General features: G+C 48.1%; 2 protein-coding genes across 2 annotated transcripts in view; one reads left to right on the top strand and one right to left on the bottom strand.

Annotated features, from left to right (window-relative positions):
- LOC134910619 (uncharacterized) overlaps window positions 1-27180 on the top strand; it is a 183417-nt gene that overhangs the window by 19336 nt on the left and 136901 nt on the right. The gene's annotated exons all lie outside the window — the stretch shown is intronic.
- The window catches only part of LOC134910622 (epoxide hydrolase 1-like), a 31382-nt gene continuing 10113 nt past the window's right edge, over window positions 5912-27180 (bottom strand). The window contains exons 4-10 of the mRNA XM_063918881.1: window positions 18784-18964; window positions 11954-12181; window positions 11653-11782; window positions 11132-11346; window positions 9050-9158; window positions 8524-8649; window positions 5912-6184 (exon numbers count right to left, since the gene is read on the bottom strand). Of these exons, the coding sequence (XP_063774951.1) occupies window positions 5983-6184; window positions 8524-8649; window positions 9050-9158; window positions 11132-11346; window positions 11653-11782; window positions 11954-12181; window positions 18784-18964 (1191 nt within the window). The 3' untranslated portion in view covers window positions 5912-5982. The remainder of the gene's footprint in view (window positions 6185-8523; window positions 8650-9049; window positions 9159-11131; window positions 11347-11652; window positions 11783-11953; window positions 12182-18783; window positions 18965-27180) is intronic.

The raw sequence follows: 27180 nt of genomic DNA, 5'->3' as shown, positions 1-27180 counted from the left end.
TCTGTTGGAATTACTGTGCAGGGCAATGGAGATGGTGGAACTAGTTCCCCATACTATTACAGGTGGTGGAACTCCGTTCCACCTCGTTCCCCCCCACTTTAACCTCTGGCTACACCCCTGTATATAACACATGTAACTGTGACAGGGAAGGTGGCCCCTCTCAGCTCTGGGCCCCATAGCAGCTGCCCTCCCTGCACCTATGGTAGCTACGCCCTTGTATATAACACATGTAACTGTGACAGGGAAGGTGGCCCCTCTCAGCTCTGGGCCCCCTTCCTGCACCCATGGTAGCTATACCTCTGTATATAACACATGTAACTGTGACAGGGAAGGTGGCCCTTCTCAGCTCTGGGCCCCATAGCAGCTGCACTCCCTGCACCTATGGTAGCTACACCCTGTATATAACACATGTAATTGTGACAGGGAAGGTGGCTCCTCTCAGCTCTGGGCCCCATAGCAGCTGCACTCCCTGCACCTATGGTAGCTATGCCCTTGCGTAATACGGTAGCATGCGACCTCCTATTACCCTTGTCTGACACCCAGTTACCTGCAGTAAGTTACCCGTCTTCTTCTACCACAGCATGAGTGGGACTGCTTGCATCAGCAAGAGGAGATCCAGGCATGAGGTTCTAGAAACACTCTTACCATTAAGCTGCATTATTGCTCCGGGATGCCGCCAGAGGCTTTTCGTGAGCAGCCAAATATGAACATAATTAACCACTTGCCTGGCATGGTGGCATCAGATGCGACCACACCAGGCAGTGTTTTATCTGACCTGGTCACACAGGATGCAATCAGTCAGATAAACAGTGTTGGCAGCTGGCAGGGAAGAGAAACTTCCCTCCGCTGCTGCTGTCAGAGGGTCTGCCTCCCTGCACCTTCCCCACAGTGTTGCTGAGCTGCCGATCATTGCTGATTGGTCAGCACGGCAGGATCCCAACCCCCAGTGGCTGCAGACAATGGCAGCTGCTGGGGGAAGTGTAAAACTACCCCTCCCAAGCCCCCCAGCCCACCCTGTGTCTTAGCGGCTGTCCAGGCCCTAAAAAGGTAAAATCGCGATGGTCGCTCTGTTACCGATGTTCTGCTGATGGTTGAGATGTTCCAACCGATGTTTCGATGTTTGAAAATTATTAATTTTTCTTAAGCCTTTTTTTTTTTTTTTTTTCACTAAAATCATTTTGCATAGGGTTAAATTCAGGTTTTTCACCTAATTTACTCATAAAACCCCCCGACAGTTTCTGAGCATTTTTTGGGGGCAAAAATCGTCAGTTAAATGGTTAATAGTTCTACACTGTTAACAAGAACTTGGAGTGAGATATTTATCCCAAAGATCCATCAACATATGTAAATAAATGTAAGTAAAATGTAAATATGTTCCTGCAAAAATCTTTAAAAATTTTTTTTTAACATTGTCATTATGGAGTACTGTGTGTAGAATTTTGAGGGAAAAAATGAATTTATTCCATTTTGGAATAAGGCTGTAACATAACAAAATGTGGAAAAAGTGAAGCGCTGTGAATATTTTTCGGATGCACTGTATATGCATGAAATTAAGGGCGACCATTAAAGTGGAATGGGCTATGAGGTTTGTTTTTTGGGTGTTTTTTTTTTTTTTACTAATGCTTTGGGTAAGATATTTTGTGTAACTGAAATGGAAATGGATCCCTGATGTGCGATTGGCACGCTGTAATTTCCACCCCACAAAAGGACCAATCGCTAAGCTAGAGGAGCCCTGTATTTCTAGCAAGACGCATATTGTATATTATTTAACTCGTGGACTGGTTCAGAGTGATTAGCGTCAGACTGCGCTACGATCGCACTGCACATGTGTAAAGGTGCCCTTGCAAGTCTGCCCGGATTTCATTGCAGTGATTGACAGGAAGTGACCGTGTAGGGGCGTTAACAGGGGGTGGCAGCAAAATTTCAGGCGTGTCATTGACGTTTTTGGAGCCTGTATACGCGGTCAGCAACAATCATGTACGCAGAGAACATGGAACCTGTGTCGCTACTGCCACGTCCAGTCTGCATAGCCATAAACCTACTCAAAGGGTCAATGTTCCTAATTTTTTAATTGAGGCTGCAAATGTGTATGCACAGAGCCGGCCCTAACCAATATGATGCCCTAGGCAAGATTTTGGCTGGTGCCCCCTAGCACCGCCGCTAGATCTGCAGGAGATGCCTGGCATGAGTCAGCTGGCAGCTCTGCTAACGTCGGGCACCTTTTGTTTATGAAATGGCATCATAATATTTGCATTACTATGTGGCTAGGATGCACAAGCAGCTTCTACTGATTAAAATGATATGCAACATGCCTATATTTTGTGTGCGACTGCGGCTGTATATGCATACAAAATGCTACATTACAGTGATTTCCTGGAATACATTGCAACGTAGCATTTCGTATGCAGATACGGTTGCAGTCACACACAGAATATAGGCATGCTGCATATCATTTTAATCAGCAGAAGCTGCTGGTGCCCCTAAGCATACCAAATGCCCTAGGCATTTGCCTATGCCTAAGGCCGGCTCTGTGTATGCAAATGTGAATAATTTGCGATAGCTCCGGCATGTCAGTTTATTTCAGAGTAGCAGCTTCACTAGCTAGCATTAGCAGTTCCATGGCCTAGAAAATCGCAATTGCATTAGCGTACAACTGTGAATCAGGCCCCCTGATCGCTGTAGGCAATTTTGTCAGCCAAGCATCACCATAGAGGGAACGGGTATGGTTGGGCGACCGATGTCAGTCGATAAACCGTACCTGGTGATCTAGTCTTACCTTCTCCTGGCAGCTTCAGTCGTTCCAATGACTTCTTCCAGGTTGCCGCAGTCATGTTAGGATCAGTTCCCTCGGTGATATCTCCGCAGTAGTAAACCTGTTTTCCCTAATTACTACCCTTAACCCTCCCCCTACAATATTGAGAAACACTTAAAGCAGTCCTATTTAATTTCAATGACCCATTCCAGCCACTTGGGGGTGATGAAATAAATATAAACATCTGCGTAAACCACTGTCTGTCACTGATTGTGTCTGGGGGAGAACACTTGCCTCTCTGCTATGGTGTTATTGGAAGGAAGAAACAACTGTGCTACCCAGCTGGTGTGCTGAAGCAAGAGCTGATTCCGGAAGCTGCTCTTCTACCACTTGATTTGTGTTTACCTAGCACGCACACAACACCTTGTTACTAAGGAGCCCACACAAGTTTGCACTGATGATTGTAATGACTATCAAACCAAGTGCATGGACAGTAGGTGAGCGCACCGCAAAATGAATATACATTACATTATGATGGATTTGCACTTATCGTAGTATCAGGCATTATTACTCGTTTAATCATTATATTTCAATGGATATTGTTTTTTTTCTCTTAATTGCAAGAATGCATAATTCCCAATATATAAACAAGGGCCATTTGGACAATATCGGTCCCACCCCCAGATCTGCTCAAATACAACCCCTATTCCCTCATTTTGGGCCTAAACCAGTCTGGAGTTCCACAAATCAGAAATTTCGTGACAAAATCGGGACCACATGGGATGTGTGTGAAAGTAAAAGAAAACCTAAGAGCAGTTAAATATAAGGGTACACTACGGGTGGCCGGCGGTCGGGCTCCCGGCGACCAGCATCCCGGCGCCGGGAGCCCGACCGCCGGCTTACCGACAGCTTGGCGAGCGCAAATGAGCCCCTTGCGGGCTCGCTGCGCTCGCCACGCTACGGGCACGGTGGCGCGCTACGCGCGCCACACTATTTTATTCTCCCTCTATGGGGGTCGTGGACCCCCACGAGGGAAAATAAGTGTCGGTAAGCCGGCGGTCGGGCTCCCGGCGCCGATATACTGAGCGCCGGGAGCCCGACCGCCGGCAAACAGAAGACCACCCAAATATAACAATATATAAAAAATTATATTTGTAATAACGCTAATGTAAAGCTGAAACATGGAGCTGCTTATAGAGGAGACAAACACGGTCGTTAGAAAGATATAATCACAAATAGCTCGAATGGTGCAGAGACATAGGAGGTTATAGCTTGCGGAGAAATGTCGCAAATGTACAGAAGATTAGTTTGTGGGGAGGGGCAGAGAAGTATTGTCGGATAAGTAACAAGGTGTTTTTTTAATTGTGACCCTAGAAATCCTTTTAGGACTTCTGTGAAGTTCAATAATATTTTACTTTGCATAACATTAGCTTTCTGTCTTGGTGGCAGTTTCCAGAGACATAAGAACTCCATTATGATAAAAAAAAAAAAAAAAAAAAAATCATAAGAGCTACAATTGGGGCAAAATAAAACTATGCAGTCTCATGCAGTGGCCGCGTCCATAGGGTCTGCGCACTGGCCATAGCGCAGAAGGATGCGACCACAAGGTGATTGACACTGGCAGCTGTCAGGAGGGCATCAACGCGGCATTTGGTGGGCATGGTTTGGACAACGCAGGTGTTTCCGGACCATTTCCGGGGCAGCTGCGTAGCGTCACATGCAGCCGCTCTTAAAAAAAAAAAAAAATGGTGCCGGGCCGATGCCAGCACAGGCAGTGGTCTCCCTCTAATCGAAGCATTCGCAAATAAACAGCAGACACATCGCGGGGTGGCGTCACACACATACTGGCCTTGCCCTGTGCGGGTGGCCCCCAGCATGTGAGTAGATGGACACAGATCTTGATCTGGAAGCAAGATCTGCATAATTTCTTTATAGCCCCCTAAACTCTGCAATTCAATTCATTACATCATTGTTATAATTTCCTAGCGGTCTATAGTCTGATCGGAGCAGCTAGCCTTTATGTCCTGCTGATAACCGTAGCAGAGAAGGTAACACAGAATATCGCATGAAGTGGATGAGGCCGCATAGCAGTTTTCACTGAGCAGCTAAACAGGATGACTTCGACTTGTTGCTGAAAGTAGGGTGGTACAGAGTACCATTAAGAAATATGGTGGTGGTACTCTGTACCACCAGCCCACCGCTGGGGCATAATTTATAAGGGGCATTTGTGTGTGTGTGTGGGACATAAAATGGTGTCAGTGTCATAACTGTGTGGCATAATATGGAATAGGCATTACGGTGTGTGGTATAATGTGTAATGGGCATTACAGTGTCTGGCATAATGTGTAATGGGCATTGCAGTGTGTGGTATAATGTGGCCATGCCATTATTGTCATGTAGCCACTCCCCTAGTTTCACGTGACCACACCCATGTTTACTATCAGTACCACTAAGAAACAATTTTTACTTACACCACTGCTCCAACTCCATACTTACCTACTCTCCCGGAAGCTGCGGGAGGCTCCCGTTTTGGGGTAGCCCCCCGCACCCCCGGAAGAGTGGGCAGGTCTCCCGCATCCTGCTCGCACCCTAGTGATGCAAGCAGGATGGAGAGATAACCTCCCGATTCGCAGGTCCGTCGGGTGGAGAAGGGGTTAAAATGACGCAAATCGCGTCATTTTAGCCCCGCCCCCTTCCCGCGGACCCGCGAATAGCAGCATTTCCCGATGCGGGGGGGGGGGGGGGGGGGCTTAGTGATGTCACAGTCCGGCCCTGCCCCCCGAAGTCACTGTAGCATCTCCTCTCCGGGCTTCTCCCGGAGAGGAAAAATCAAATGTCGGTAAGTATGTACAACTCTGGTCAGGCATGGGCGCTTGGTCTAAAGCTCACTATTACCATGCAATATTGGCAAATGTGTCTAAGGAAACGACTTATTCCAGTTATTTAAGTGATATATTTAGCATACTGCGTTTTCCCTTTGGACATTTCCCAAAGCTGCATTAAAGATCTATTTCTCTTCCCTTGTGGGAACAAGATATTTGTTTTCCTTCATTGTGTGTTTTGTACCAGCTAAGCTCTTGTGACATTATATATAAATACAAAAAAGCCTTCATATTGTTTCCATGTTACAGTATAGCAGTCTAGGTGAGGCAAGTCACAATATTTCCAAAGTAGCTTTTATTAAACTGACAAAGTAACAGGCTCCGCTCTTTCACAACTTATTTTACAGATTAATTTTTTTCCACCTTAGATACGAAGTTCTGGATATCGCGGGCGAGAAGCTCGGGCTCCTCAAAGGCAGCAAAGTGTCCCCCACGTGGCATGTACGTGTAAGTGACGATTTTCTTATGTCTTTCCTTGGCCCATGACCTTGGGACGTGCATTACTTCGCAGGGGAAGGCTGCAATTCCAGTAGGTACATACACAGGAGTCCTAAAATACAAATACCTCAATATCAGATATTCGATCACGCTATACTTTCTCAATAAGAAAGGTAATGAAGGAACCTGGACATTGGTGAAACGCACAAGCCAATGTCACAATCCTCGTCTGGTGCTAGCACTGCCTGTGAGTTTATGATCTGTTGAATTATACCAAAGGAGGAACAGTCTTTACAAGGCAGAGAGTGTTGCTACTCCTGACTTAAGCCACTGCAGATTCATTTCAAATGCTGGTAATTATTACCACCTGGAACATATGGACCCCAACAGTAAAATTTAGGGTGGTATCAAATTACCCGCAGCCGTTGACTGCGGGTTATTGCTTTACTGGGGGCTATCCCATCAGCCCCAATAAGCTGGCACGAGCCATGGCTTATCAGGGATTTTGTTTCACCTGCCTCAGGTAGGCAAAGCAAAATTCCTGATAAGTGCAGGCTTTTTGGGGCTGCAGTGGTGGAAACACACAGGTTTCACTGAACCTGTGTGTTTTCGCATGGAAAAGGATTCTCTTACGAGAGATCTAATTTGATACCACGTTAAAAAAAATAAAGAAAAACTCCATGTATCATCACACCTAATTGGATACCCCCCTTCGAGACTGCTTGCAGGTTGGAACCCATGTATGACAAAGTATTTTTCGGATGAATCAGGGGTGGATGCAGCTACTGTATGCAGGAGTCTTGTGTTAATAAACATCTCCGGGATGCTTCTGTGATCCGCTGCTGCGTCCGAGGATGCAGCATCGGATCCCTTGCAAGAACATCAGCCATCGGAGTAACGCTCAGGTTAATAAGTACTGCCATCGCACATCTATAGCCACGCCCAGTATATGTGTCGCCAGACACAAATGCCGGTCTCGGAGCTCCAGATAATGTTTTCAGAAACGCTGCAGCACTGCCCCTTCCCCACCCCCAAAAGGTTGCAGCCTGTCAATCAGCCTTCAGCTTGGAAGGTGCTGCTTGAGACTATGCAGCACCCGTTCTGCACATGTGCAGTCCCCTGGCCATTGGCGTTCTACACAAATCATTGGGATTGCATACAGCTCTGAATCAGGGCCAATGTTCTGGAATGCTAAATGGCAGGAGTACAGTGCATCTTTCTCCACCTCCATTTGTGTGGACGCACCTGTATCATCCAAGGTGCAAGATAGCTGAATGTGTGCATTCTTCCATATCCATAATTAAGAACCATCTGTAGCCTTCACACTGTACAGCGCCATATTCCCCAATCAGCGACTTTTTGCACTAAACCTTTTTTCTGTTGAATTCTGTTCCCCACGTCCTAATTAGTCTCCCTGTCAAATTTGGTGACATTTTTATTGTCAGATCGAGCTACAGATAGTTCTGAATAGGGAAAGTCTAATTATGGCCACCCTCCATAACTAGTATCTTATATCTAATGGAGATGGGTATGAAATGCCGGTGGTCGGCATACCGACAGTCAGAGTGCTGATGGATCCTGGTGAGTGTTCTAACCCTATCCCTAGCCTACCGCTCCCACAGCCTAACCTTAAACCACCCCTCCCGCAGCCTAGTCCTAACCATCCCCTCCCGCAGCCTATCCAGAGCTGTATTAAGGAAGGGGGGGGGGGCTCAGGGGGTAAGTACCCCAGGCCCCCCTATCTCAAGGGGCTCCCCCTGCCGGAGTTGCACAGACTGTACCCACTGCTGGAAGCTGGGACAGATCTTCTGCAAAATGTCTTTCCTAGCAAAGTCCCAAGAGAGCAGTTTCCTTCTCTGAAGCGCCGCTGTCTGTTTTTTTGCTGGCTACATCTTTCCTGGTTCCCTGTAGCCGGTTGGAGCGGCTGTATGGGGGTAAGTATTCCACCCCAGTGTGGGGAGAAGTGGTGACCTTCCGGGTGGGGGAGGAGGTGTGATAAGTGTGGATTACGCAGAAGTAAAGCCACACAGCAAGACTCTGCACCTTGTAGTAAAACACTATTTATTCCATAATGCTGTCCGGTGCCGACAAGAGGGGAGAGCCCCAGTCTTAAATGTTCTGTGCCCCACTAAGGCTTAATCCATCCCTGAGCCTAACACTAACCCCCCTAGTGCCTAACCTTAATACTCACCTTCAGATTCTGTTGCCATTGGGACCCGGACTACATCCCATCTAATGTTATACATCTAGTATCATGCACTGCACTTCCGAGTGGTGCGGTTTCCAAACCATGCACAAAAATTCTCCAGATCACAAAGCAGAGCTATTTCCAATAATGTTAGCTGGATCATCACCCATCAATAATAGTATTATTTCTGGACCATACACTCAGGTTCTCCAACTCCCAAAACACAGCTCTTTCTAGACCTCTCACCTCCCAAGCTCTTTTACCTGTGTATCGGAGAGCTCTGGAATTCCCGGGTAAAGTTCTCCTTGTAGAACCTCATTGAGGATGTGACCGATCCGGTTACCCAGTAGATCATCACATTTGTGAGAAGATCATCCATGGAGTATTTCCTATGACACAAATCACAATGTGCTTCAAAAAGTATGTGCTTGATAGGACCTCCACAACAATAGAAGTTGGTCAGAGGGGAGGGTGCAGTTATTTCTCTTTAGTTTTAGAGATACTACTACTACTACTACGATTTATCAGTAATTTTACTGAGGATCTCTTCATCTAAAAATGTCATGCTACTAGAACTTCTGTAACACCACTCACTCACTTTGGGGCAGATGTATTAAGCCCAGAGAAGTGATAAAGTGGAAGGTGACAACGTATCAGCCAGTCAGTTCCTGCCACTTTTCAAACACAGCCTGTGACTAAACAGTTAGGAGCCGATTGGCTGGTGCGTTATCATCACCTTCCACTTTATCACTTCTCCAGGCTTCATACTTCTGCTCCTTTGTGTCATACCTTTGGAGGCCACCATCCTCAAGTGCTCTGAAGTCTGGATTTGTCCATGTAGAGAATTTCTCTAGAATATAGGCAGCAAGTCCAGCAGGAGAGTCATTCAGAGATGAGCCTAATGGAGTGAGAACAAAGGTGGCACTTTAATAGAGCAGTAGTTGATGACACAGATATGCAGAAAGCCTACATACATGTGGAGATCCAAGGAGGACAATGGTATATTTCCTTAAGCTGACGGTACACATTGTTACGGTTGTCATTCAGTCCCCACTGCAGAACACAAAGAGGAGTCTATTCATAAAGCAGTGAAAAGTGTGGAGAAGTGAGCCAGTGGAGAAGTTGCCCATGGCAGCCAATCAGCTGCTCTGTATAATTTATAGTACGACCACCTGTCACGTTGTAAAACTGCAACTAGAGCCGCTGATTGTGTCCCTAAGGATTTTTCCCGTTGAACATATGGAGCCATCTGTGCAGCGGTGCCGCCTGTATCATCTGTCAGGCCTAAAGAGTTCGCTGCAGTGAGCACCCACAGTGATCATTGAATCATTCACCCACCCAGGCAGAAGACACCGCAGCATGAGTGAGCAGTCCGAGATCTTCCAACGAATGGCCATGTATGCCGGACCCTGAAGCTGCTGTAACAACAGCTGGATTCTCTGGTAGCTTCACAAGTCTCCTACATATTGGGTCCCAGACTATAAGTGATATTTGGAACTTGTAGTTTCACAGTTTCAACATAAGGGATTAGATGCTGATGTATTAAACGGAGAATAAGTACTGGACTCTTCACATCACAGCGGCTCACTATTATGATTTTATTACCATAGTGACTATATTGGGTATGAAATCCCGATGGTCAGTATGCAGACAGTGGCATCCTGACAGTCAAAATCACAATGGATCCCAGTAAGTATTTGAACCCTAACCCACCCCTCCAGCAGCCTAACCCTAAACCCCCCCACCCACACAACCTGACCCTAACCCCCCCACAGCCTAACCCTAACCCCCCCCCAAGCCTACCCTGACCCACCTCCCCGCAGCCTAACCCACCTCCCCGCCAGCCTATCCCAACCCCGCCGCCAGCCTATCCCTATCCCACCTCTCCCCCCAGCCTAACCCCTGCAGCCAGCCTATCCCTAACACCCCCTCCCCGCAGCCTAACCCACCTCTCCCACAGCCTAGCCCTAACCCACTCCGCTAGCAGCCTAATACTAACTGTATCCTCCAGCAGCCTAACCCCCCCCCCTCTCCCTGCAGCCTAACCCCCCCCCCTCTCCCTGCAGCCTAACCCCCCCCCTCTCCCTGCAGCCTAACCCCCCCCCCCTCTCCCTGCAGCCTAACCCCCCCCCCTCTCCCTGCAGCCTAACCCCCCCCCCCTCTCCCTGCAGCCTAACCCCCCCCCCCTCTCCCTGCAGCCTAACCCCCCCCCCTCTCCCTGCAGCCTAACCCCCCCCCCCTCTCCCTGCAGCCTAACCCCCCCCCCTCTCCCTGCAGCCTAACCCCCCCCCTCTCCCTGCAGCCTAACCCCCCCCTCTCCCTGCAGCCTAACCCCCCCCCCTCTCCCTGCAGCCTAACCCCCCCCCTCTCCCTGCAGCCTAACCCCCCCCCCTCTCCCTGCAGCCTAACCCCCCCCCCCTCTCCCTGCAGCCTAACCCCCCCCCCTCTCCCTGCAGCCTAACCCCCCCCCCTCCCTGCAGCCTAACCCCCCCCCCCTCCCTGCAGCCTAACCCCCCCCCCCTTTTCCTGCAGCCTAACCCTCCCCCCCACTCTCCCTGCAGCCTAACCCCCCCCCTCCTTGTAGCCTAACCCTCCACCCCCTGTCCCAGCAGCCTGACCCTAACCCATCCCTTCCAGCAGCCTGACCCTAACCCATCCCTCCCAGCAGCCTGACCCTAACCCATCCCTCCCAGCAGCCTGACCCTAACCCATCCCTCCCAGCAGCCTGACCCTAACCCATCTCTCCCGCAGCCTAACCCTAGGATCAATTTAGCCGCAGTAATTTAGAGGCCAATTGAATTCCTCCCTTAAATATTCATTTAAAACATAAATTTAATTAGTGCCGCGGTTATTTGGGTTTTTTCCGTTTACCTACGGTATCTGGTTTGGTAGCTTGAATGTGGAGGTATCCAGACTCCCGGAGCAGCGCGTACACGTTCTTCTCAAAGTACGGATAAATACGTCTGACATCTTCCCGTGTCAGACCCACTAACCAAGGTACATAACGGCCAAGGAGTATTGATATCAGCATTTTGAACCCTCTGTTGTTTAGAAAAACTACATTCAAATGGAGTCCCTTTATTGACCTGGAAAAGAGAAAAATGTTGTTACATAACAAATGTCTTTAGTGTAAATCAGAGCGGATTACGGAAAAACACCCAATAATGATTTATATCCAGATCTAATATATAAAATAGAACAAGAGTTCTACACAGTATATTAAAAGCACTAAATCTAATTCAGCCCCAGTGAAGAAGATCATCTCTATATGCCGTAGAGTGAATTTATAGCCATTCGAGATCTGGCGACTTTGGGGTTTCATGTTAAAATGATCAATATGACCTTAGATGATCCCAACATTTATAGGTCAATTGCAATCATCATCTACTTACTCTGGTTTCAACAGGGCCATGTTTGTAGTTATAAAGCTTCCCCAATCGCCACCTTGCAGATAGAACTCCTTAAAGCCCAGTCTGAGCATCAGTTTGTAGAAAATGCGGGCTGCAGAAACGGCGTCAAAACCTATCCATGGCAAGATAATACTAATAAGTACAGTATATGATTGCATTATCTACATGTACAGACTATACTACACTCATGTTCATCTATCTGCTGCATGGACATCTATAAACCCTACGTTTTCTCCACGCAACTCCAGGTGTAACAGTGACATTCGGAAATGCGTTATCCAACCTTTCTTGTGAGGAGCCTCGGAAAAGCCGTATCCTGGGATAGAGGGACAGATGACCTCAAACGTGAGATTAGGGTCCAGACCATGTTTCCCTGGCTCCGTTAGGAGTGGAAGGATGCGGTAGAACTCGTAGAAAGAACCAGGCCAACCGTGAACCATAAGGAGGGGAATAGCCTTCTGTCCAGGGGGGAGGTGCGAAGGCTTCACATGTATGAAATGTATCTCCAGACCTGCAAATGAAGCAGAAATGAAATACTGTACATAAAACATTGTTATATAAAGAGAGCATCAAAAGGTTCGTCCTACTGTTACTATGACCACCTATGTGAATTATGGGATGATCTCAATAGGGATCAGTGATCCATAATGCCAGTGGTCTTCAATGTTATTTGCTCTACGTTCTCCAACAGGTGAATGCAAAGGACTTCAGGTGGGCCAAGGCCCGCTAACAGGAATACTGTATTCTTGACAACATATCTGAATCGAGAGGATGATTAAGTGACAGACATCACAAAGACACCCGGGTGCAAGGGGTTGTATTACTATGGGGCCCAGAGTCTTAGGGACCCGTGGACTCAGCTCATAGTGGTCTACCAAGTTCCTGAAACTGCTTGCTAAGAAACGGGGTCCGGCTCATTGCCAAGCCTGAAAAGGGGGATTTGTCAGTGGCGATCTCTGTCTCTCCCACTCAGAAAAGCTCCACACTGATACGATCCATCTCCCGCCCTCCTGTATCACCCTGACAGACACAGCTGAGCTAATCAGTGAGCCCAGCATTATAACAATCTATTATGAGGCATGAAATGTTCTAGAGCACCATCACTGTATGGTGCATAAAACCAGCGAGGGCGATATTATGGGACATAAAAGAATAACCACTGCAAAGAGAGTTATCTTTCTAAAAGTCTTGAGGTGGAGCCCCTTCAAAAAATAAGAATTTACTTACCGATAATTCTATTTCTCGTAGTCCGTAGTGGATGCTGGGGACTCCGTAAGGACCATGGGGAATAGCGGCTCCACAGGAGACTGGGCACATCTAAAGAAAGCTTTAGGACTATCTGGTGTGCACTGGCTCCTCCCCCTATGACCCTCCTCCAAGCCTCAGTTAGGATACTGTGCCCGGACGAGCGTACACAATAAGGAAGGATTTTGAATCCCGGGTAAGACTCATACCAGCCACACCAATCACACCGTACAACTTGTGATCTGAACCCAGTTAACAGCATGATAACAGAGGAGCCTCTAGAAAAGATGGCTCACTACAGCAATAACCCGATTTTTTTTTGTAACAATAACTATGTACCAGTATTGCAGACAATCCGCACTTGGGATGGGCGCCCAGCATCCACTATGGACTACGAGAAATAGAATTATCGGTAAGTAAATTCTTATTTTCTCTAACGTCCTAAGTGGATGCTGGGGACTCCGTAAGGACCATGGGGATTATACCAAAGCTCCCAAACGGGCGGGAGAGTGCGGATGACTCTGCAGCACCAAATGAGAGAACTCCAGGTCCTCCTCAGCCAGGGTATCAATTTTGTAGAATTTTACAAACGTATTTGCTCCTGACCAAGTAGCTGCTCGGCAAAGTTGTAAAGCCGAGACCCCTCGGGCAGCCGCCCAAGATGAGCCCACCTTCCTTGTGGAGTGGGCATTTACAGATTTTTGGCTGTGGCAGGCCTGCCACAGAATGTGCAAGCTGAATTGTACTACAAATCCAACGAGCAATAGTCTGCTGAGAAGCAGGAGCACCCAGCTTGTTGGGTGCATACAGGATAAACAGCGAGTCAGATTTCCTGACTCCAGCCGTCCTGGAAACATATATTTTCAGGGCCCTGACAACGTCTAGCAACTTGGAGTCCTCCAAGTCCCTAGTAGCCGCAGGCACCACAATAGGTTGGTTCAGGTGAAACGCTGAAACCACCTTAGGGAGAAACTGAGGACGAGTCCTCAATTCCGCCCTGTCCGAATGGAAAATCAGATAAGGGTTTAACAGGATAAAGCCGCCAATTCTGACATGCGCCTGACCCAGGCCAGGGCCAACAGCATGACCACTTTCCATGTGAGATATTTTAACTCCACTGATTTAAGTGGTTCAAACCAATGTGACTTTTGGAACCCAAAAACTACATTGAGATCCCAAAGTGCCACTGGAGGCTGTATATGCAGTACCCCTTTTACAAACGTCTGAACTTCAGGGACTGAAGCTAGTTCTTTTTGGAAGAAAATTGACAGGGCCGAAATTTGAACCTTAATGGACCCCAATTTCAGGCCCATAGACACTCCTGTTTGCAGGAAATGTAGGAATCGACCCAGTTGAATTTCCTCCGTCGGGCCTTACTGGCCTCGCACCACGCAACATATTTTCGCCAAATGCGGTAATAAAGTTTTGCGGTTACATCCTTCCTGGCTTTGATCAGGATAGGGATGACTTCATCCGGAATGCCTTTTTTCCTTCAGGATCTGGCGTTCAACCGCCATGCCGTCAAACACAGCCGCGGTAAGTCTTGGAACAGACAGGGTCCTTGCTGGAGCAGGTCCCTTCTTAGAGGTAGAGGCCACGGATCCTCCGTGAGCATCTCTTGAAGTTCCGGTTACCAAGTCCTTCTTGGCCAATCCGGAGCCACGAATATAGTGCTTACTCCTCTCCATCTTATCAATCTCAGTACCTTGGGTATGAGAGGCAGAGGAGGGAACACATACACTGACTGGTACACCCACGGTGTTACCAGAGCGTCTACAGCTATTGCCTGAGGGTCCCTTGACCTGGCGCAATACCTGTCGAGTTTTTCCCAACGGTTTATAATCATGTGGAAGACTTCTGGGTGAAGTTCCCACTCTCCCGGGTGGAGGTCGTGCTGAGGAAGTCTGCTTCCCAGTTGTCCACTCCCGGAATGAATACTGCTGACAGTGCTATCACATGATTTTCCGCCCAGCGAAGAATCCTTGCAGCTTCTGCCATTGCCCTCCTGCTTCTTGTGCCACCCTGTCTGTTTACGTGGGTGACTGCCGTGATGTTGTCCGACTGGATCAACACCGGCTGACCTTGAAGCAGAGGTCTTGCTAAGCTTAGAGCATTGTAAATGGCCCTTAGCTTCAGGATATTTATGTGAAGTGATGTCTCCAGGCTTGACCATAAGCCCTGGATATTTCTTCCCTGTGTGACTGCTCCCCAGCCTCGCAGGCTGGCATCCGTGGTCACCAGGACCCAGTCCTGAATGCCGAATCTGCGGCCCTCTAGAAGATGAGCACTCTGCAACCACCACAGGAGGGACACCCTTGTCCTTGGTGACAGGGTTATCCACTGATGCATCTGAAGATGCGACCCGGACCATTTGTCCAGCAGGTCCCACTGGAAAGTTCTTGCGTGGAATCTGCCGAATGGGATTGCTTCGTAGGAAGCCACCATTTTACCCAGAACCCTTGTGCATTGATGCACTGAGACTTGGCTCGGTTTTAGGAGGTTCCTGACTAGCTCGGATAACTCCCTGGCTTTCTCCTCCGAGAGAAACACCTTTTTCTGGACTGTGTCCAGGATCATCCCTAGGAACAGAAGACAAGTCGTCGGAACCAGCTGCGATTTTGGAATATTGAGAATCCAATCGTGCTGCCGCAACACTACCTGAGATAGTGCTACACCGACCTCCAACTGTTCCTTGGATCTTACCCTTATCAGGGAATCGTCCAAGTAAGGGATAACTAAAATTCCCTTCCTTCGAAGGAATATCATCATTTCGGCCATTACCTTGCTAAAGACCCGGGGTGCCGTGGACCATCCATACGGCAGCGTCTGAACTGATAGTGACAGTTCTGTACCATAAACCTGAGGTACCCTTGGTGAGAAGGGTAAATTTTGACATGAAGTAAGCATCCTTGATGTCCGGAGACATCATGTAGTCCCCTTCTTCCAGGTTCGCAATCACTGTTCTGAGTGACTCAATCTTGAATTTGAACCTCTGTATGTAAGTGTTCAAAGATTTTAGATTTAGAATCGGTCACACCGAGCCGTCCGGCTTCGGTACCACAACAGTGTGGAATAATACCCCGTTCCCTGTTGCAGGAGGGGTACCTTGATTATCACCTGCTGGGAATACAGCTTGTGAATGGCTTCCAAAACTTTCTCCCTGTCAGAAGGAGACATCGGTAAAGCCGACTTTAGGAAACGGCGAGGGGGAGACGTCTCGAATTCTAATTTGTACCCCTGAGATATCACCTGAAGGATCCAGGGGTCTACTTGCGAGTGAGCCCACTGCGCGCTGAAATTCATTGAGACGGGTCCCCCACCGTGCCTGATTCTGCTTGTAAAGCCCCAGCGTCATACTGAGGGCTTGGCAGAGGCGGGAGAGGGTTTCTGTTCCTGGGAACTGGCTGATTTCTGCAGCCTTTTTCCTCTCCCTCTGTCACGGGGCAGAAATGAGGAACCTTTTGCCCGCTTGTCCACGAAAAGACTGCGCCTGATAATACGGCGTCTTCTCATGTTGAGAGGCGACCTGGGGTACAAACGTGGATTTCCCAGCTGTTGCCGTGGCCACCAGGTCTGAAAGACCGACCCCAAATAACTCCTCCCCTTACTAAGGCAATACTTCCAAATGCCGTTTGGAATACGCATCACCTGACCACTGACGTGTCCATAACCCTCTACTGGTAGAAATGGACAACGCACTTAGACTTGATGCCAGTCGGCAAATATTCCGCTGTGCATCACGCATATATAGAAATGCATCTTTTAAATGCTCTATAGGCAAAAATATACTGTCCCTATCTAGGGTATCAATATTTTCAGGCAGGGAATCCGACCACGCCAACCCAGCACTGCACATCCAGGCTGAGGCGATTGCTGGTCGCAGTATAACACCAGTATGTGTGTAAATACATTTTAGGATACCCTCCTGCTTTCTATCAGCAGGATCCTTAAGGGCGGCCATCTCAGGAGAGGGTAGAGCCCTTACAAGCGTGTGAGCGCTTTATCCACCCTAGGGGGTGTTTCCCAACGCACCCTAACCTCTGGCGGGAAAGGATATAATGCCAATAACATTTTAGAAATTATCAGTTGTTATCGGGGGAAAACCACGCATCATCACACACCTCATTTAATTTCTCAGATTCAGGAAAACTACAGGTAGTTTTTCCTCACCGAACATAATACCCCTTTTGGTGGTACTCGTATTATCAGAAATGTGTAAAACATTTTTCATTGCCTCAATCATGTAACGTGTGGCCCTACTGGAAGTCACATTTGTCTCTTCACCGTCGACACTGGAGTCAGTATCCGTGTCGGCGTCTATATCTGCCATCTGAGGAAACGGGCGCTTTAGAGCCCCTGACGGCCTATGAGACGTCTGGACAGGCACAAGCTGAGTAGCCGGCTGTCTCATGTCAACCACTGTCTTTTATACAGAGCTGACACGGTCACGTAATTCCTTCCAACAGTTCATCCACTCAGGTGTCGACCCCCTAGGGGGTGACATCACTATTACAGGCAATCTGCTCCGTCTCCACATCATTTTTCTCCTCATACATGTCGACACAAACGTACCGACATACAGCACACACACAGGGAATGCTCTGATAGAGGACAGGACCCCACTAGCCCTTTGGGGAGACAGAGGGAGAGTTTGCCAGCACACACCAGAGCGCTATATATATACAGGGATAACCTTATATAAGTGTTTTTCCCCTTATAGCTGCTGTATCTGTAATACTGCGCGTAATTAGTGCCCCCCCTCTCTTGTTTTACCCTGTTTCTGTAGTGCAGGACTGCAGGGGAGAGTCAGGGAGACGTCCTTCCAGCGGAGCTGTGAGGGAAAATGGCGCTTGTGTGCTGAGGAGATAAGCTCCGCCCCCTTCTCGGCGGCCTTTCTCCCGCTTTTTTATGGAAAAACAGGCATGAGTTAAATGCATCCATATAGCCCAGGAGCTATATGTGATGCATTTTTTGCCCCCTAAGGTGTTTTTATTGCGTCTCAGGGCGCCCCCACCCAGCACCCTGCGCCCTCAGTGACCGGAGTGTGAAGTGTGCTGAGAGCAATGGCGCACAGCTGCGGTGCTGTGCGCTACCTTATTGAAGACAGGACGTCTTCTGCCGCCGATTTTCCGGACCTCTTCTGCTCTTCTGGCTCTGTAAGGGGGACGGCGGCGCGGCTCTGGGACCCATCCAAGCTGGGCCTGTGATTGTCCCTCTGGAGCTAATGTCCAGTAGCCTAAGAAGCCCAATCCACTCTGCACGCAGGTGAGTTCGCTTCTTCTCCCCTTAGTCCCTCGATGCAGTGAGCCTGTTGCCAGCAGGTCTCACTGAAAATAAAAAACCTAAACTAAAACTTTCACTAAGAAGCTCAGGAGAGCCCCTAGTGTGCACCCTTCTCGTTCGGGCACAGAGATCTAACTGAGGCTTGGAGGAGGGTCATAGGGGGAGGAGCCAGTGCACACCAGCTAGTCCTAAAGCTTTCTTTAGATGTGCCCAGTCTCCTGCGGAGCCGCTATTCCCCATGGTCCTTACGGAGTCCCCAGCATCCACTTAGGACGTTAGAGAAATGTTGTTATGGGGCCCACAAAGTTCTGGCTACACCCGCGCAAAAGACATAAAAGCAATTAACAGATTCACAGATGACTGAGTCTATTTACTAAGCCTTGGATGGAGATAAAGTCGCTGGAGATAAAGTACCAGCCAATCAGCTCCTAACTGTCATTTTTCAAACCCAGTCTGTGACATGACAGTTAGGAGCTGATTGGCTGGTACTTTATCTCCAGCGTCTTTATCTCCGTCCAATGCTTAGTAAATAGACCCCATCGTGTATTACTATTAATGATCTGTTCTTGTCCATGGAGAACTTACCCTCGATGCTAGTCTTGTAATGCGGATATTGGTTGATGATTTCCACCTGTTTGCCCCAATCGAACTTATCCTTCCAGTAGGCGACAATCTTCTGGAGTTCTGGGCCATTGAACCCATAATGAAACTGCGAGTCTTCCAGAGGAGAGACATAGCGAGTCCTGTCCAGGCGCTCGTGTAGATCCTGTAGCACCAGTGACGGAACACGAGAGGGGGCTCATTTACAGATTCAAGAAAACGAAACATTTATGATGTTCTATGGCACTTAAAGTAACACTGTGACATTGGGGTCTATGTACTAAGCCTTGGAGAGAGATAAAGTGGACAGAGATACAGTACCAGCCAATCAGCTCTTAACTGTCATTTTTCAAACACGGCCTGTAACATGGCAGTTAGGAGCTGATTGGTTGGTACTTTATCTCCGTCCACTTTATCTCTCTCCAAAGCTTAGTACATAGACCCCAGAATGCTGCCATCATCATAAAGGTGAGGCCTGCACACAGGAATCACAATCAATTGACACCTTTTTAAAAATAAATTCCATTATTCCTTTACCTTGCGTTTTATACTGTGACCATGATTCACCCCTTTGTTAGAAAAGCCTACTTAGAACAGCTTGGCCATTACCATCTGGCCTGTCCAACAGTATATGCAGACAGGGCCGGATTATAGGCCACCTGGGCCTGGGGCTGAGAATATGTTCATGGGCCTATTGTAAGGAGCGGAGCATCCAAGGTCAGTGCTGTGTGGGAAGTGTTGGACTGGGGCTCGAAGGGCCCACCGGAGGAATGCATTTGTAGGGGCTTGTGGCGTCACAAGGGGGGTGCGGCCCGCACCCGGGTGTGACACCAAGATGTCAGCTCCTCCGCAGTGACAGGAGCCAGGTGCTGCAGTGTGAAAGTCTCCTACAGCACCCGACTCTCAGAGCAGACAGCGCAAGGAGGCTGTCTTCAGGGGCAGGCCCACCATCACCGGAGATGGTGGGCACACCCCCAGAGTGACTTTTTCGGGATCCCCGCAAGGCCACGCCCCTATATATAAGAACACGAACCCCTTTTTGCTGCGAGCGCGTCGGGAGATATGGGGTGGTGCTGCCTCTGTAGGGGACCCATGTGCCAAGTGCCGCCTCTGGTAGAGGCCCATGTTTATTGGTGAGGCCAGTCTACAGAGGTTTGGTTAACCATTAGCGAGTGCATGGTCTGGACCTCTTGTTAAATATATACAGTAAATAAATACTTCTAGTGCATTCATGAAAATGGATAAATCAAATGCATAGTCTGGAACCTGATCCCTAGCAGAGGGTGTGGGCACCCGGGGATGGGGCCCACCGGGGTGTTCTTCTGTACCCCCAGTGGGACAGTCCAACCCTGTGTGTGGGTGTGGCAAGTGATGTGTGGGTGTGGCCAGTGCTGTGTGGGCGTGTATACTTTTTACACTATCAGCCCCAATGTCTAACTAAAGACAAAAAAATAATTTTATTGGGAAAATAGAAATACAGTTTTAATGACTATGATTTAATGCCGACAGTGTGGTCATATGGGCCTATTTTCATGTGGAGGCCTGGAGCTGTAGTCCCATCCAGCCCGATTTTAATCTGTACCTGCCTGCAGGTACTCACTGTCTGGCATACACCTGTAAATCAGCACCTATGGCATCATTATGGTGCTGTATGGCTCAGGAATCCGGTTACATTGTGTCTTTACCACTCCCTGTACAGGTTGAGTATCCCTTATCCAAAATGCTTGGGACCAGCAGTATTTTGGATATCGGATTTTTCCGTATTTTGGAATAATTGCATACCATAATGAGATATCATGGTGATGGGACCTATATCTAAGCACACAATTCATTTATGGTTCATATACACCTTATACACGCAGCCTGAAGGCCATTTAATACAATATTTTTTAATAACTATGTGTATTAAACAAAGTTTGTGTACATTGAGCCATCAGAAAACAAAGATTTCACTATCTCACTCTCACTCAAAAAATTCCGTATTTCGGAATATTTGGATATGGGATACTCAACCTGTATTAAGGAGCACTGTTCCAGTCTGTGATTTAGCATTTACTCTGAGGCGGCCATTACTATCTCCTGTTCATTGCTGCAGCTTTACACGTTCACAATGACAGATAATATTACCAGCAAATTGCTTCATCGCTCCAATCCTGGACTTTGTTACCAGTAAATCAGTCCAGTGTTTCAGAGTCTTGCGCCAGCAGCCCATCCAGTCACTGTTGTGTCTATGTTTATCTGCCCTGGTTTATAGAGGGTGTGTGTATTGTACATTATACTGTTCTATGTTTACCTACATGAATTGCCCTCCAGTCACTGCACTATTTCACCTGTGGTACTGCTGCAATAAAGGACGGCACATTAAATGCGCTCCTAAATGGTGACGCTCTTGGATGAGACAAGCACATGTAATCGGCGTAATGTGACACCTGCCGGGGCATGCTTGATAGCTTTATCTGATAATGTGACACCTGCTGCTATTTGATAGTTTGTCAATCTTTATATAACACACACATACATATATGTACACCTGCATTTTACACATAACAATCAGTATTAGAAAATGGGGCGTGACCACGGGTAAAGGGGGCGTGGTCACGTCCCTTTTCCTATACTTTCAATGGAAGTTTGGAGAGCCAAAAATCGGGACAGACCATAAAAAATAAAAATAAAAATAAAAAAGAGGCAGAGAGAGATATTTTTTTTTTTGGTACAGATCTTGTGCCTTTGTTACATTAAGCCTATAAACAGTGGTAGCCAACCCTGGTCCTTGAGATCTACCAACAGTTAGCGTTTTCCAGCTCACCTAGCAGGTGCAGTCATTACTCACTGACACATTTTAAAAGGTCCACAGGTGGAACTAATTACATCACTTGTGATTCTGTGAGGAGACCTGGAAAACGTTAACTGTTGGTCGCATACCCTCCAACATTTTACACATAAAAATCGGTACAAATTTGAAAAGGGGGCGTGATCACAGGGTAAAGGGGGCATGGCCACGCCCCTTTACCTATACTTTCAATGGAAGTTTGGAGACCCAAAAATCGGTACAGACCATAAAAAAAAAAAAAAAAAAACACACACAACAAAAGGACTGTACATGACAAAAAGATACAGTTGGAGGGTATGTGGTAGCTCTCGAGGGCCAGGGTTGGCTACGCCTGGCCTATAAAGTAAGATGTATCAAGCCTTAGGGGCAGATTTATTAATTTTTTTACTAAAAGAATTTGGAAAAGGGTGTTTGTTTCACTTAAATTAATTAAAATAAGATTTTACTTACCGGTAAATCTATTTCTCGTAGTCCGTAGTGGATGCTGGGGACTCCGTAAGGACCATGGGGAATAGACGGGCTCCGCAGGAGACAGGGCACTTTAAGAAAGAATTTGGATACTGGTGTGCTCTGGCTCCTCCCTCTATGTCCCTCCTCCAGACCTCAGTTAGAGAAACTGTGCCCGGAAGAGCTGACAGTACAAGGAAAGGATTTTGGAATCCAGGGCAAGACTCATACCAGTCACACCAATCACACCGTATAACTCGTGATAAACTTACCCAGCTAACAGTATGAACAACAACGGAGCATCAGATCAACCCTGATGCAACCAACATAACCCTTATTTAAGCAATAACTATATACAAGTATTGCAGAAGAAGTCCGCACTTGGGACGGGCGCCCAGCATCCACTACGGACTACGAGAAATAGATTTACCGGTAAGTAAAATCTTATTTTCTCTAACGTCCTAGTGGATGCTGGGGACTCCGTAAGGACCATGGGGATTATACCAAAGCTCCCAAACAGGCGGGAGAGTGCGTATGACTCTGCAGCACCGAATGAGCAAACACAAGGTCCTCCTCAGCCAGGGTATCAAACTTGTAGAACTTGCAAAGGTGTTTGAACCTGACCAAGTAGCCGCTCGGCAAAGCTGTAATGCCGAGACCCCTCGAGTAGCCGCCCAAGAAGAGCCCACCTTCCTTGTGGAATGGGCCTTAACTGATCTAGGCAGTGGCAACCCAGCCGCAGAATGAGCCTGCTGAATCGTGTTACAGATCCAGCGAGCAATAGTTTGCTTTGAAGCAGGCGCCCCAAGCTTGTTGGAAGCATACAGGATAAACAAAGATTCTGTTTTCCTGACCCTAGCCGTTCTGGCTACATAAACCTTCAAAGCCCTGACCACATCTAGTAACTCGGAATCCTCAGAGTCACAAGTAGCCACAGGCACCACAATAGGTTGGTTCATATGAAAGGATGACACCACTTTTGGCAGAAATTGTGTACGGGTCCGCAATTCTGCCCTGTCCATATGGAAAACCAGATAGGGGCTTTTATGTGACAAAGCCGCTAATTCTGACACACGCCTAGCTGAAGCCAAGGCTAATAGCATGACCACCTTCCACGTGAGAAATTTTAACTCCACGGTTTTGAGTGGCTCAAACCAGTGTGACTTCAGGAAACTCAACACCACGTTAAGATCCCAAGGTGCCACTGGAGGCACAAAAAGGGGGCTGAATATGCAGCACTCCCTTTACAAACGTCTGGACTTCAGGAAGAGAAGCCAGTTCTTTTTGAAAGAAAATGGATAGAGCCGAAATCTGGACCTTAATGGAACCCAATTTCAGTCCCAAAGTCACTCCCGACTGTAGGAAGTGAAGGAAACGGCCCAGCTGGAATTCCTCCGTAGGGGCATTCCTGGCCTCACACCAAGCAACATATTTTCGCCATATACGGTGATAATGTTTAGCCGTCACGTCCTTCCTAGCCTTTATCAGCGTAGGAATAACCTCATCCGGAATGCCTTTTTCTGCTAGGATCCGGCGTTCAACCGCCATGCCGTCAAACGCAGCCGCGGTAAGTCTTGGAACAGACAGGGCCCCTGTTGCAACAAGTCCTGTCTTAGAGGCAGAGGCCATGGGTCCTCTGTGAGCATTTCTTGCAGATCCGGATACCAAGTCCTTCTTGGCCAATCCGGAACAATGAGTATTGTTCTCACTCTTCTTTTTCTTATGATTCTCAGCACCGTTGGTATGAGAGGAAGAGGAGGAAATACATAAACCGACTGGAACACCCACGGTGTCACTAGTGCGTCTACAGCTATCGCCTGAGGGTCTCTTGACCTGGCGCAATATCTCATGTCCACCTGTGGCAGTTCCCACCGCCTTGCAATCTGCGTGAAGACTTCTTGATGAAGTCCCCACTCTCCCGGGTGGAGGTCATGCCTGCTGAGTAAGTCTGCTTCCCAGTGGTCCACTCCCGGAATGAACACTGCTGACAGTGCTCTTACGTGATTCTCCGCCCAGCGAAGAATTCTGGTGGCTTCTACCATCGCCACCCTGCTCCTTGTGCCGCCTTGCGGATTACATGAGCCACTGCGGTGATATTGTCTGACTGAATCAGAACCGGTTGGTCGCGAAGCAGGGACTCCGCTTGACGTAGGGCGTTGTATATGGCCCTTAGTTCGAGGATGTTGATGTGAAGGCAAGTCTCCTGACTTGACCACAGCCCTTGGAAATTTCTTCCCTATGTGACTGCCCCCCACCCTCGGAGGCTTGCATCCGTGGTCACCAGGACCCAGTCCTGAATGCCGAATCTGCGTCCTTCGAGAAGGTGAGCACTCTGCAGCCACCACAGGAGAGACACCCTGGCCCTGGGGGATAGGGTGATTAACCGATGCATCTGAAGATGTGATCCGGACCACTTGTCCAGTAAGTCCCATTGGAAGGTCCTCGCATGGAACCTGCCAAAGGGAATGGCCTCGTATGATGCCACCTTCCCAGGACTCGAGTGCAGTGATGCACCGACACCTGTTTGGTTTTAATAGATTCCTGACCAGTGTCACAAGCTCCTGAGCTCTCTCTATCGGGAGATAAACCCTTTTCTGGTCTGTGTCTAGGATCATGCCTAGGAGAGGCAGATGAGCTGTAGGAACCAACTGCGACTTTGGAATATATAGAATCCAGCCGTGTTGCCGTTACACTTCCAGAGAAAGTGATACGCTGTTCAGCCACTGCTCTCTTGATCTCGCTTTTATGAGGAGATCGTCCAAGTACGTGATAATAGTGACACCTTGCTTCCGCAGGAGCACCATCATTTCCGCCATTACCATGGTGAATATTCTCGGGGCCGTGGAGAGACCAAACGGCAACGTCTGAAATTGGTAATGACAATCCCATACCGCAATTCTGAGGTACGCCTGATGAGGTGGATAAATGGGGACATGAAGGTATGCATCCTTTATGTCCCGAGTCACCATAAAATCTCCCCCTTTCAGGCTTGCAATGACCGCTCTTAGCAATTCCATCTTGAACTTTAACCTTTTCAGGCATATGTTCAGGGATTTTAAATTCAATATGGGTCTGACCGAACCGTCCGGTTTCGGGACTACCACATGGTCGAATAATAACCCCCTCCTTGTTGAAGGAGGGGAACCTTGACCACCACCTGTTGAAGATACAATTTGTGAATTGCAGTTAACACTGTTTCCCTCTCGTGGGGGGAAGCCGGCAGGGCCGTCGGTGAGGGGGCATCTTCTCAAAGTCCAGCTTGTATCCCTGAGACACAATATCTATTGCCCAGGGATCTAACAGGGAGTGAACCCACTTGTGGCTGAAACTTACGAAGGCGTGCCCCCACCGGGCCTAGCTCCGCCTGTGGCGCCCCAGCGACATGCGGTGGATTTTTGTAGAGGCCGGGGAGGACTTCTGTTCCTGGGAACTAGCTGTGTTGTGCAGCTTCTTTCCTCTGCCCCCGCCTCTGGCAAGAAAGGACGCACCTCGGACTTTCTTGTTTCTTTGTTCGAAAGGCTGCATTTGATAATGTCGTGCTTTCCTAGGCTGTGCAGGAATATAAGGCAAAATATCAGAATTACCAGCTTTAGCTGTGGAGACCAGGTCCGAGAACCCTTCTCCACACAATCCTCAGCCTACCATATGCCTCTTAAGTCGGCATCATCTGTCCATTGCATATTCTACAGGACACGTGAAGCAGAAATCGACATAGCTTTGACTATAGGACCCAGTATACTCATGTCTCTTTGGGCATGTTTTATATATATATATATATATATATATATATATTATATACATCTCTCTACATACTAGGGTCTCAATCTCTGCTGATAAGGTACCTGTCCACGCTGCCACAGCGCTATAAACCCATGCCGACACAATCGCCGGTCTGAGTAGTGTACCAGAATGTGCACGCTATCTGCAGGATCCCTGAGAATAGCTGTTACGTCAGGGCTACCTTTTGGGCAAACGTGACACCCTAGGGGAAGATTCCCATCCTATCCTGGCCCTAGTGGGGAAAGGATACTGCCTGAGAATTCTTTGTGGGAAACTGCAGTCTCTTGTCTGGAGATTCCCGCTCTTTTTCATCATGAGAGGAGGGAAATTTACCTCAGCTTTCTTCCCCTTAAACATGTGTACCCTTGTGTCAGGGACAGATGAGTCATCAGTGATATGCAAATCATATTTTATTACAATAATCATATATTGAATACTTTTCTGCCATTTTGGCTGTAACTTTGCATTATCCTAGTCGACACTGGAGTCAACCTACGTGTCGATATCAGTGTCTATTATTTTGGATAGTGAGCATTGAGAGACTCTGAAGGACTCTGCGACATAGGGACAGACATGGGTAGATTTCCTGTCTGTTCTCCAATCTTTTGTGCAATAAATTCACCTTAGCACTTAATTACACATAAACAGGTGTCGGCGTTGTCGACGGAGACACCCTCACACACACATTTGCTCTATCTCCTCCTTAGGGGAGCCTTTTACCTCAGACATGTTGACACACACGTACCGACACACCACACACTCAGGGAATGCTCATCTGAAGACAATTCCCCAATAAGGCCCTTTGGAGAGACAGAGAGAGAGTATGCCAGCACACACCCCAGCGCAATTAACCCAGGAATAACACAGTAACTTAATGTTAACCCAGTAGCTGCTGTTTATATTGATTTTTGCGCCTAATTATGTGCCCCCCCTCTCTTTTTACCCTCTTCTACCGTGTAACTGCAGGGGAGAGACTGGGGAGCTTCCTCTCAGCGGTGCTGTGGAGAAAAAACATGGCGCTGGTGAGTGCTGAGGAAGAAGCCCCGCCCCCTCGACGGCGGGCTTCTGTCACGCTTTCATGTACAATTTTGGCGGGGGCTCATACATATATACAGTGCCCAACTGTATATTATGCAAACTTTTGCCAAAGAGGTCTCTAATTGCTGCCCAGGGTGCCCCCCCCCCCCCTGCACCATACAGTGACCGGAGTATGTGGGTTTAATGTGGGAGCAATGGCGCACAGCTGCAGTGCTGTGCGCTACCTCAGTGAAGACTGGAGTCTTCTGCCGCCGATTCGAAGTCTTCTTGCTTCTTTCACTGGCTTC

The sequence above is a fragment of the Pseudophryne corroboree genome, chromosome 4 (genome assembly GCF_028390025.1).
Source record: "Pseudophryne corroboree isolate aPseCor3 chromosome 4, aPseCor3.hap2, whole genome shotgun sequence".
NCBI lineage: Eukaryota > Metazoa > Chordata > Amphibia > Anura > Myobatrachidae > Pseudophryne > Pseudophryne corroboree.
The sequence above is the reverse complement of the archived record's forward strand: the minus strand, read 5'-3'. Positions and strand labels throughout refer to the sequence as shown.